This window comes from Pyxicephalus adspersus, chromosome 3 (genome assembly GCF_032062135.1).
Source record: "Pyxicephalus adspersus chromosome 3, UCB_Pads_2.0, whole genome shotgun sequence".
Lineage (NCBI taxonomy): Eukaryota > Metazoa > Chordata > Amphibia > Anura > Pyxicephalidae > Pyxicephalus > Pyxicephalus adspersus.
The window spans coordinates 126410958-126423238 of NC_092860.1; the positions used below are offsets into that span (position 1 = coordinate 126410958).

The 12281-nt window shown below is 36.6% G+C and overlaps 1 protein-coding gene across 7 annotated transcripts in view; it reads left to right on the top strand.

Annotated features, from left to right (window-relative positions):
• APBB2 (amyloid beta precursor protein binding family B member 2) overlaps nucleotides 1–12281 on the top strand; it is a 180131-nt gene that overhangs the window by 99227 nt on the left and 68623 nt on the right. For 5 of the 7 annotated variants that reach the window (XM_072406280.1, XM_072406281.1, XM_072406279.1 and 2 more), the window contains exons 7-9: nucleotides 866–928; nucleotides 1752–1837; nucleotides 3923–3983. In XM_072406280.1, coding sequence (XP_072262381.1) covers nucleotides 866–928; nucleotides 1752–1837; nucleotides 3923–3983 — 210 coding nt within the window. The remainder of the gene's footprint in view (nucleotides 1–865; nucleotides 929–1751; nucleotides 1838–3922; nucleotides 3984–12281) is intronic. The other 2 variants (XM_072406284.1, XM_072406285.1) reach the window with 1 other exon arrangement.

Consider the following 12281-nt stretch of genomic DNA (forward strand, 5'->3'; position numbering starts at 1 on the left):
TTATTACATCATGTGGTTGTTAGAACAAGAGCTGTTGATCAGTACACTCTGATGGGATCTAGATTTTTTTATTTAATCCAAGTAATTCATTGTAGGAGGAAAGCTCAGAATCATCCTGTTCTTTACATGACACTTTTCTGTGGAAGATCTTGAGGAGTCCCTGCTATCCTAGGCCTTTGTATATCATGAAGAATAGCATGGGAATGCCTCATCTATAAAGTAGTGTATATTCCCTTTACTTGGGAAGCCTACATTAACAAAGTGATGTCAACCTTGGACAGGATATATGTTACTGGTTGGTCTCCTGGAATAGAAGCCTGTAAAACTACTTCAGCCACCATATGTAAAGACTGGTACAATAGATTACATTGTTATCATTTAGCCATTTGTATTCTGACTTCTCTGATATAATACATGTTACAGTAAATATAGTTTTTATTTTTTTCTAAATAGGGCCTGGCAGGACAGCCTGCAGGAACTCGCATTAAGCGCTACTTACTATGATCCAAGTTTGCTCCTGTGGATAATGCTACAATTGCATTGTTCTATCCATCCATAGGTGCAATGCAATACTTTGTGTTATTCCTCTATTACATCAGTAGACATACAATAAAACTGCAGCCCTGGGAGCAACGAGAAGTTTGCAAAGCATGAAATGGCAGTTGTTACCGTTGGAACGCTGCTTTGTTAGAAGAATGCTAAGCAAATATTTCAGTGAAAGTGTCATGATAACTGCCCATTAAGAAGCGATTTATCCTAGAACCACCCTGTAAAAATGTGCTAACAAAGCTATCTTTTTTGTTTTTCCTTTATTTCCTTTTTTTTCATCAATTTGCTGCTTCCTTGTGAATAATTGTATACCTAGAAACAGCCATGGACTGATTTTGCTGTTCTGAATGGGGGAAAGATAAATGTTGACATTTGGAAGGCAAGTATTTGGTTAGCGACCTCTCAACATGTAACCTTTCTTTTTTTTTGTTGTTTGCATGGTAGTGGCTGTTACTTTCACAATTACCATTCATGAGCCAGAGGAACAAAGTAAGCTTTGGACTGTTCTTTTCACAAGTCTACACTCTGAAGCTAAAGTAGCTTACTGAAGCAACGAAAATGAAGGTGTTGTCAGCAATATCCAGTCAGATATTTTGCCAATTGTTTCACCTGCACTCACAAATCGCCAGATGAGTTTTGATTGGATACCATGGGCAGCGCCTTCACTTTTCTTTGTTTTGGAAGTTATTGTCTCCATTTTCTGTGCAACGCTTGCTCAAACAACACTTTATGCACAGCAACATAATGCACATGCACTTTTCTTTTAACCAAAATGTTCTCTGCCTCCTTTGCTTTAAGGGAAACCATGCTGTTTCATGATTACTGTACATTATTATATGTGTACATGGGTACAATGCAAAGTCCACTCTTCAGATGGACACATTTACATCACATGAGATAAGCATCATTTCACGCCGTTGTGCTCCACAAGGACTATTTTGTCGGACAGTGATGGATTTATCAGTGCATGATGAATAGCCCCATAGAGAAAAAAAACCTGCACAGGTTGATCTTTATCTTATGTGAAGCAAATATGGCTTTGATGAAACACTCCATGCCTTCATTCTGCACATGATGTCTCACTGCATAGTAGCCTTTTGCTAGTAGATATGGATCACCGTCTTTACCTCCCTATTTTCTTCACAGTCATACTGTGTGACTGATTGCTGCTGTGTTCTAATATGAAATCTGTTTATCTGTAGGATTTGCACGCAGCCACAGTGAACCCAGATCCCAGTCTAAAGGAGTTTGAAGGAGCAACATTACGCTACGCCTCTTTAAAACTAAGGCAAGGACATGGAATGTTACAATATGAATTATATATTTAGTATGCTGTTTGAGTAAAATGATGGGTTCTTGTAAATTCTGCAATCAATTCTTTTTTAGTTTTTGTTTTATAATAAAAATACTGCCAGTGTTTTTGACATGTTTTAAACATTCCTATCTAAAATGTATTGTTTAGATATTATCCAGGATTGAGTATTTGCTGCTCTCTGCACCTTTACTGTAACATCTCTCTCCATTTGTAGTATGATCCTGACAAGCTGAGCTCAGCATAAATACATTCTCCATATATATTCTTCAATAGAAAAGCAGGGCATTGTATTGTGTTGTACTATCACAGCCTTATTGGTGCAAACTAAGAATATCTTCACAAAAGTAAATACAAATCTTGCTTTTTCATGTCATATAAAGCCAACATTTTTAAAAAGTTGTTATTTTTACTATTTTAGAGCAGTGTTTTCTGACTTTTCTAACACAGGGAAACCCTTAAAATAATGTTCAGGTCTTCAGGGACCCCCTGCTATAATTAACTATATTCACAGCTCACAGTACATTAGTGTAGTGGTCAGTACGTACATTGCCGGCTAGTGGGAAGGCTGCCATTTATACAGATACTCAAAAAGATCATTTAAACTGCCCTGAGAATCACAAATTGCTCATTGCTCAATGAACTCCCAGCAACCTCTAGAAGAACCCTACTTTATAAGTATGCAATAACCTATAGAGTGTACTAGAATGCTGCAAGTAGTGTAACAACCATATAGCAGCTCATGTACCGAGTATTATACGAGAAGGGTCTTTTGTGAGATCGCTCCATCCCTTTAAATAGTGCTAAGTCTGGTCACCAAGTACTTAAGAATATGAGTCTTATAACAGTACTTCTTGCGTTAGATAGTTTAGTAGAATGAACCTACATCACTTCTATAGTACATGAGTCAAAGCAAGCAATAATACATTACCACTGGTTATACCTTTTAATTAAAAGTTGTTCCTATGGACCAGGCCAATGTTAAAAGGGCAGATCTCTCACTGATTAAAGATAGATGATGAGGGATTTGCATTTTTATATTGCAGTCTAAATACCCTGTGACATTTTCATCCAGTTTAGCTTTGGAGCACACAAATTAAAAGCATTAATCTTTTTTCTGTGTAGTTAAATAATTAATTCTTAACAAATATATGTATAAGTTATGACTAGCACTTTTGCCAGCCATATCTATGCCCACCTTTCCCCCCATAACTAATATCAAATAAAATATGATATAAAGCCAGCTACAGTCAGGTTAGGATTAATTGTCCAGATATGTTTAATAACAGCCACTGAAAGTAGGTAGCTTATATAAATATAGGAGGGAATATTAAAATCATTTTAACATACTGTATTCTTTTTAATGGTGCTTAGGTATTTTTGCAAAAAAATGTACAGGCATGTAAAGTGGATTAAGTACATATTTGTATTTATAGCTGTCTATGTTTTCTTCCATTACACACATTTTCCTGAAACAAAGAACCATAATTCATACATGCATTACCTCTCCTGCCTAATCACAGCATCTTCTCATCTATATTAATTATTGCAATGAATATTTCTATCATTATTTCCGAGGAACACAATATCAATATAAAAAGTTAGTGTTTTGCTATGCTGAACAGACATAGGGTTCCTATCCTTCCACCCTATTCAAAAAAAAAGTTTAGATTTGACATACACTCTAAAAGTAAAAGCCTCACTTAGGAGAAACTTCAACAAGATGCCTGTTTTTACCTTTATTATCCAGACAGGACATTATATATGCTTATCTTTATACTTTACATCTCTATACGTTACACTTTATTCCTACAAGCAAAGCCATGCCAACCATCCTTCTTCTGTCCAGTATCATTGCCACAATATCCATTTCATTAAAGTTGGCATTAGATGGAGCTTAAAGTGTACCTGTGCCTTTCGATTGTTAGACTACCAAATTTCTTTTGCAATTGATAAAATCAGAGCTATGATTTTTGTTTGCAAAGCTGAATACTTTTACAAATTATTACTGTTTTATTATGATGATTAAGTTCCTATTATTTACCAAATTCTCCTTTACAGAAATGTCCCTCATTCAGATGAAGAAGATTCGTCTAGTATCAACAGCGACCCCGAAGCCAAGGTAAATATTGCATGACATACGCTGCTTTGCTTTTGACTCAATAACTTGAAAATTTTACCAAGACTATAGATGCTAAGATTGATAGACTATGGCTCTGGTTATTTTATAGAGCAGCTGGTTGTTTGGCAGGAGATAAGGAGGCCGGTGCACATTCACCCATGTTGGGTATTATATATATAAAAAATCAATGAGCACCTTTTATGGATATCTAACTAACTAACAACTTATGTACCTTCCCGGAAGTCGAATAAACGTTAAAATTGTATATGAGGTGCAAAGGGTCTTACTTTACATATAAAGAACTTATAAAGAATGTTTAAAGGTTTGAAAATAAGGAAGAATACGAATAGTACGGCTTCTTGCATATATGGGGCCCTTGACTTGATCATTAATGTTGTCCATAAAGTATATGCTAATAATTATAGTCTCCAATGTGCATCAATTATATGACATTACTGTTAGACTGACTTGTTAACCTGTCCACTTGATATTTCTACATTTACATGCAAACATTACTTCACATAAGTGATATTGATTTTTCATGTAAGATGTAACGTATATTTATTGGTGGTTTAATATTCCTTCAGGTCAGCAAAATGTGTAGCTTGACCTGACCTGGACTGTGAAAAAATAGGCCTGATTGTATACACATCCATTTACTGGGCTGTGTAGCTGATGTTGCTTTGTTTTAATCTAAAATCAGTGCAGGTTGTTTCTGCCACCTCGTGGTCAAAAGCTATAACTGAAGTCATCCTTATTCACATAACTTCCCAGTATACTGTACTTACAAAAATGTGTGCAAAAGCTATAACTGAAGTCTTCCTCATTCATGTACAATTTCCTAGTACTTACAAAAATGTGACCAGCTAAAACTGGTATTATTGGTATTGATGTAAACTATCTCTGTATACTGTACAATAAATCTGCAAAATAAATATCATAGTATAATTCTGATCTAAATGTCATGTCTAGTCAAATATATTCACTACTTTCATATGCATTACCCTGGAACAGGTATACATTTCAGAAATTCTCAAATAAATTGCCTTAATTCAGTTACATTGCATTTTTAGGGGCATCAAAATTAGTCCTCAATTTCCTTTTACAACAGGCCACTTTTATTCTGTAAATCAGAGTGTAGAAAAAAACGTTATAGTCACTTTTGCCTTGATATGTACACTTTTTACACAACTTAGATACTTACAGATCCAGTCAAATGGAGCATTTGCTATTTAAATACAGGCTGCCCCTGGGTTACATATGAGATAGGGACTGTAGGTTTGTTCTTAAATTGAATTTGTATGGAAGTCAGAACAGGTACATTATTATAATAAATGCATTTAGGACAGATGTTTGTCTCAACTTATTATTAGGCAGTATGGTGTCATCTACTGTATAAAATCCTCAGTGTGAGCCAATCACAAACAGCCAAGAAAAAGAAAATCTTTATGCCTAGACATTCATCCCCCAACAAGCATCTGTCCTGCACAGAAACAAGCAGTGAACCCCAAGGAAGCCTCGTGCGTATCTAGAAGTCATCTGTCTGTTGGATGTCCTTAACTCAGGGACTACCTGTACCTTCTTCCATCTTGTCCATGTTTTATTGTGTTTTGAGCATTGGGCATGGCTCATGGTTCTACCAGCATACCCCTCTATATAAAAAAGGTGTATATCACATTAGGAACTTGGCTTTGTGCTCAGATAGTTAATACCATTGATAAATAATTAATACAGTCTGAGTGACAATAAAATAAGTGTTAGACTTGTGCTCTTTATGACAGCACACAAAGCTTTCTGCTACATGTAAAGGGTATTCAGAAAATTCATGTCTTTAACATCCTGTGACAGGCATTGGGCTGAGCCAATCAGTTTGAGACACTTCTGAGAATATTCAGAATTTGCTGCCAGGTGCATTTGACCTGCCTTAGTTTTCCTATAAGTACATGGAAATTTTCACTTTAAAAGTAATTTTACCTTTGGTATAGAATATCAATGGCAACTTGTACTAGTAGAAGGTTGAGTTATGAAATGTGAATACTTGCCTACCCTACTGGGAACCCCACAAATAAAATGTAATTATTAGTTGAATTATTTACAAAGGAAAACAATGCTGGGTAAAGCCTTCCCATCTGGAATACCTAATCTACTCATTTAGCAACACCCTCTAGCATGTAATTACACTGACTCATCATCCTCAATTACATTACATTACACTAATTCTAATCAATGTAATGTGAATTAAGGAAATATGAGAGATTATAGGTTACTGCCAAATAGCTTCAAGCATCAAAGTCAGAATATGAGGATTGAGAAAGGATATCTGTTTCAGCAGTTTGTAATTATGGATGTATAAACAGCTATATAAAACATTCAAAATGCATAAAATAAAATGCACCAACAGATAAAAACTTTAAATTATTTTTTTTTTTAAAAATGGTTAATCTTCTTTATGGTCCCTTTGGAGAAGGATTGGGGCAGAGACCTAAAGCAGGTTTTCCACTGATATGTGCTATAATATATGGAGAAAGAACTGGGAGTTTTGCTTAGCATGATACCACTAAAATATATTAAATATATGCTGAAATATATTTTATTTCAGCATGTTGGTCGTTGGATGAGGTGCCTGCATTTGTTTTGTTGTCTTCCTCCTGGGTGTCTATACTACTTTTACTCTGTATCTATGGACTTTAAACATGGCTACCTTTCATCCCCAACATTTGAGTGGGGGTGATGGAAATGAGTTTACACAAAAAAGATTGCATCGTTTTTCCTTCCTGTTCATCATACAGGAGGCAACGAGGCATTGCATTTTTACCAAGATCCACATACATTTTCTGCACTTGCACAAATGTAGTATATAAAAAAAAAAAAACGAATGCAGTCACCACATCCAAGGACTTGGAGGCTGGATTATGTTAAAATGTTTTTCTTGTTTTTTCAGTTATGTTACCTGTCATAAAGGTATTTTTTTCCCCTTTATATGAAGTTCGCCTATTTTGCAGAGCTAGTTGTTGTCTGTCATTCTTCGTAGCCAGACAACCTTGTCTTATTGTGCTTTAAATAAAAGCAGCTATACAGCCTTAGCTTTTGATAGAAGACATAAATGAATAAAGACCGCATTTGCTGCACAAAGGAGTGATTGTCACTCAACCCATTGGTACCATTCTCATACAAGCATTAGGTCAAATATAACAGATAAATGGCAATTGTCAGCGTACCCAGACATCAGAGAGCTGGTAGATGAACTAGCTTTACCTAACTGTTGTTAGACACATTTGTCTACAAGCTTGTTCACATACAGTTACATTCAACATTCTTGTTTTCTTAGATGGCCTGTGGGGGGGGGGGGACTTAGGACAGGGGTCAGCAAGCTTTTTGAACTACTAGGCCATTTCAGGAGGTCAAGAAGGCACACTAGGCCAGAAGAAACAAGGTGTCCAAGGAAAGGTTTTTTCCAACAGTGACTGCAAGAGAGCAGCCTCAGTCTTCCGCTCATCCGCGATGTAGTCTCTGTACCTGTGCGCGTGCTTGGCAACAAAATGCCCCTTGAGATTCGACCGCTTGAAAGTGTTGTTGCCACGTTGGACAAATAATAATTCAGTGGTCCGTTCGGGGTTAAAGACACGACGTTCGAGGTTAACCTTCCTGAGAAGCGCTGGTAGCTGCGTGTTGCTTCTGCTCTTTAGGCATAGTAATTGTTACTGTGCAGGAACTTGATGATATCGCGAGAACTCGCGATAACGCAACAATTCTATTAGGCTGGATCCAACAATAAATAACTAGGGGCGTCGTTAGGCCGGAGTTTGCCTACCTCTGACTTAGGAGATGCCATTGATACTGAAAATCTTTGGAGGGTATGGTAGTTAGCCTAATAGATTGTATAATTTAAGTGTAGCAATACAAAGGAAAAAGTAAAGTGCGTCAGGACAACAATCTGCTTATTGAGAACCCCAATTTTGTCCTAGTAGTATTATATTGCAAATGATTATTAATATGTTCAGATAGTGGCCTACAAATCCTGGTATCTCCTGCACAGAGTGAGCTATACCATTTCATTCAGAAATGACTGGGACAGATGAGTCCAAGCCTGCTTCTTGCTCCTAAAGCTAAACTGCATGCAAACGGCGATAGTTTTAAAAGACACCCCTGCCATATGGCATTGTCGGGTAAATCATCTTACTTTTCTTACCTAAAGTAAAGCAATGGAACTTGGATGCTGACCAACGCTCAGCGTACTGATTGAACAAATCGAGTACAGCAGCAACCTGATCAGCTGAGCACTCTGCTCCCGCCAGCTGTCACTCAGCTCCAAGTGGTTGATTGCTAGGTCTGTGCATTGCTGTGAATTCTCATACTTGTAGCTCTCCCGCTCTTTCAGCCTCGCGGTATGTACGACGGTGTTCAACCTAGAAATTTATTTAAGCTGGGTGGGAAGAAGCTGTAGGCAAGTGGCAGCCCCTGTATTGTGACCTAGCTCTTCAGTAACCACCCAAAAAAGCCAGGTGTTTACTGAAATGTGCCGGGTGGTGCGCCCTGCTAGAAGGGGCTGGGGAGAACACTGTATACGATTATGGAAGAATAATGCAAAGCTAAATTCTAATACTTATCAGTAAATTTAAATACATTTCAGTATATATAACATATTTATTGAAAGTGTACCTGGACTAAATGGAGGTTGTTTATTTGCTTTGAGATTGGATTTAGCATCCACTTTGAGGTAATTGTTAGGTTTTATACACAATTTAAAGTCTACTTGTTCAATAATTACAGCTTTATAAGCTTGGGAAAGCAGCTAGAACAAATTGTATATGATTGCAGCTCCCCACAGTGTTGTTGACTTTGTGCAAGGATGTCTTTTGATTTTTCAGTTTATTAAAATTGCTAGTCTAGTAAAAAAAACAAAAGATCTTGGTATTATAGGGATCCACAAAACACATCCTTATGCCAGTTACTTCAGCTGTATTCTTGGTCAGTAATTTGTGTTTCATTTATTGATGGATAAAATGATAATAAATATGAACTAATATGATCTTTTTTCTGTAATCAGGGACATGACATCCTGACCAGGGAGAGTGTCTGTGGCAGTGCCAGGGACTGCAATGCTTAAATATTGGTTGCCTGCAGCAAGAATTGGCAGAATGCCACACACAGTATTAAAATCCACTCGCAGCCACAAAGGAAACTGCAGATAAATAATGCAGTACCCGCCATGTTCCAGGCTTAAAAAAACTGATGTGTTACACTGTATTGTACCCAGTGCAGCATAAATAACTTAAATATTACTGTAATTATTATTACCCAGTAGTGAGAGCCCAATATGGAACTTAACCCACTGATTTAAAAGTTTACTAAAATAAATCTTAGGTTAGAAATATTCTATAATCACATCCTTATTATATCAATAAATACCGATATTGTTGTTTGCGGTACTTTACTAACATTATGCTTATGTGCATTGTATGTTATACTCAGTTGTTATATTAGCCAGTGTGCTATTATAGTTCACTAGTGCCATAACTGATAATAAATGCAGCATAATGAACAATTTCTGAACTGGTGTTGTCTGGATAGGAGGGTTTACTTCCATAGGTGGGGTAAGGTCTCTGGAGATGCTGGAATCATGAAATTTGGCTAGGAAACACTTTTGCACATGTTACTTTTATTAGGGGGAGAGCTCAAATGTAGTCTTGGGGTCTAACGTCACCCGGCACATTTCAGTAACCACCCAGCTGTTTTTGGGTGGTTACTGAAGAATTGGGTCACAATACCGGGGGCTGCCACCCACCTACAGTTTCTTCCCACTCTGGGTTCAACACTGAATTCCAATGTAACAATGGAGGCATTGGAACTGGTGAGCCAGTGATCACGTAGGGGCTTCAGAACAATACCACATTGACACAGGCTCCAGAACACGGTATAACCTGTCACAAAGGGCACCAGAAAAATGCCACATTGACACAGGGGCTGCAGAACAAGTATAACCTGTCACAAAGGGCACCAGAAAAATGCCACATTGACACAGGAGCTCCAGAACAGGTATAACCTGGCACAAAGGGCACCAAATAATACACTGGCACATGAAGCTTCAAGACAATTTTACATTGGCATAGGAAGCTTCAGAATGATTGTACAGGGTCAATACGGGCACCAAAATAATGACATGTTGATCATTTGACACTTGGAAGAACAATATATACATTAGGTACAAAGAAATGATCCACTCTCATTTAGATGCAAATATTGCTTACAAAACAGGTGTAATGAAAATGTTACAGTACATTCCTAGTATTGCCAAATTGTTTAGGGTCAGTTTGATTCATTATAAAGATGATCAAAGAAGGAGTGCCAAAGCATGGTCTAAATAACTGATGTAGAATGTATCCCTCAAAATAGCAAAATATCTTACAATATAGCACTAAACAATGGGGTTTTTCTAAATTCCTACATCAACAGTGCATTAAAATCTGGTTTTTATTTGAACCATTTCCATAAATCAATATCTATAATATACACACACAAACACACACAATATATTGCATAAAAAAACTTTAGGTTAAGTAACAAAAGTACCAATACAGATTACTAAGTACTAAGGATGATCACGCGTTTTGCAGAACAATGTCTGCTTTACCAGTTTAAGGTATGTGGGGTGTATTGAGAAAGATGAAAGCATAATGATTAATATAATACAGGTACTGCATTTAAAAAAACACTGAAGACCATCCAGTAAATAATTTAAATAAAAACCTGATTGTAATGCATGCTGATTTAGATATTTTGACATAGTGGCATATTGTAAGATATTTTGATTCAATATAAAAAAAACTGAATTAATCAGTGAGAAAAGGGCTCATGTAAAAACAATTATTTAGAGAGAAGTGCTCACATATTTATAACAATGGCACACATTCAATCACTAAACTATTACTATGACATTTTAGTCTCAGAACAATAGGCATGCTGGCATTTCTAACACCAAATCATTTTGTAAAGTATATAGATAAAATAAAGCGCAATAATGCACTAAGCAATGACATCGACATATAAATCCAAGACTTATGGTAATGAATTTTTATTTTCCTGTCCTTGGGCTGAGCAGATTGCTATAACTTTTGGGGGTGAACAACTTGCAAGACTCACATTCTTTGAACACTAAAGCTATACTAGCTGTACAGAGTTGAAGTGGGAACAGTATAGATTAAAAACGAGTAGATACAACCTAATAATATCTCAATAAATTGAGATTAAAGCAATAACAATGCATTTCTTCTTTGGGTTGCTATCTGCATTTGGGTAATTAGCTTGCATATCTGTAAAATGATCACAAGAGGGCAGCACTGCATTAATGTTTCCACCGTTTTGTTCAATGGCATTTCAGTTTAATTTTTGAGTAGCTGAATATATTGAACTCATAAATGGTATTTTTGTGATTTATTAATTCTGAAACCCCTTAGATATGTCATTTTCAGCCCTTTAATGTAATTATCAGATATCTGTTTTCTGTGCAATTCCTTATATACTAAAAGTAGGGTCTTTTCAGTTTGGCAGATGTGGCAGCAATGTGAAAAACTTAGTACACCCAATAGCAAATGTTGACTTTTTCATATGTGTAAATGAGAAACTTGCCATTTCAGTAGTTTATTTATTAAGCAGAAATATGTAAGCTGCCACTGATGGCCTTTTATAGAAAATGATAGTTAGTTGTGTCCAGCTTTGGTAAATACATTTTTTTATTTTTTTTTAGTTTTATTCATTTATTATTATTATCCCACATCCAGCAGTTGGCTGTACTGTCAGCTGATTTTCCACATTTACCAAGTCCAATTTTTCGGGGTGGGGGGCCAATTAACTTGCAGGTCTTTTGGAGGTGTTGGGGAAACCAGAGTGTCCAGAGCAAACCAGAGTGCTAGCTGCTGAAGGTATCCGCTCTGTTTGCTTCTCCTTAGTGCCTGAAACCATTATTAAAGAGTACTAGCATTTTCATAAGGATAGATACGATGTCTGTTTATATATTTGTTGCATACCTTGATTCCTTAAAACCTACAATCTGCTTTATATTTCTTGAAAATCTCAGGTGTTAATACCACCTGCAACTTTTCCCTCTTTGGGCATCACCCTTTATAGTTACATTCTCCATGTATAGATGATACCCCAGCGTTGGCACCTTGTGTGTACCAACAATAATCTTTGTGGCAATGCTAGCTATATTTCAGTGCAGGTATGTCTGTAAAGCCAGTGTAGTTTGCTGTAACAGCCATGCTAGTACCAAGGCATTCTTTATTCTGCAAAGCTCCATGC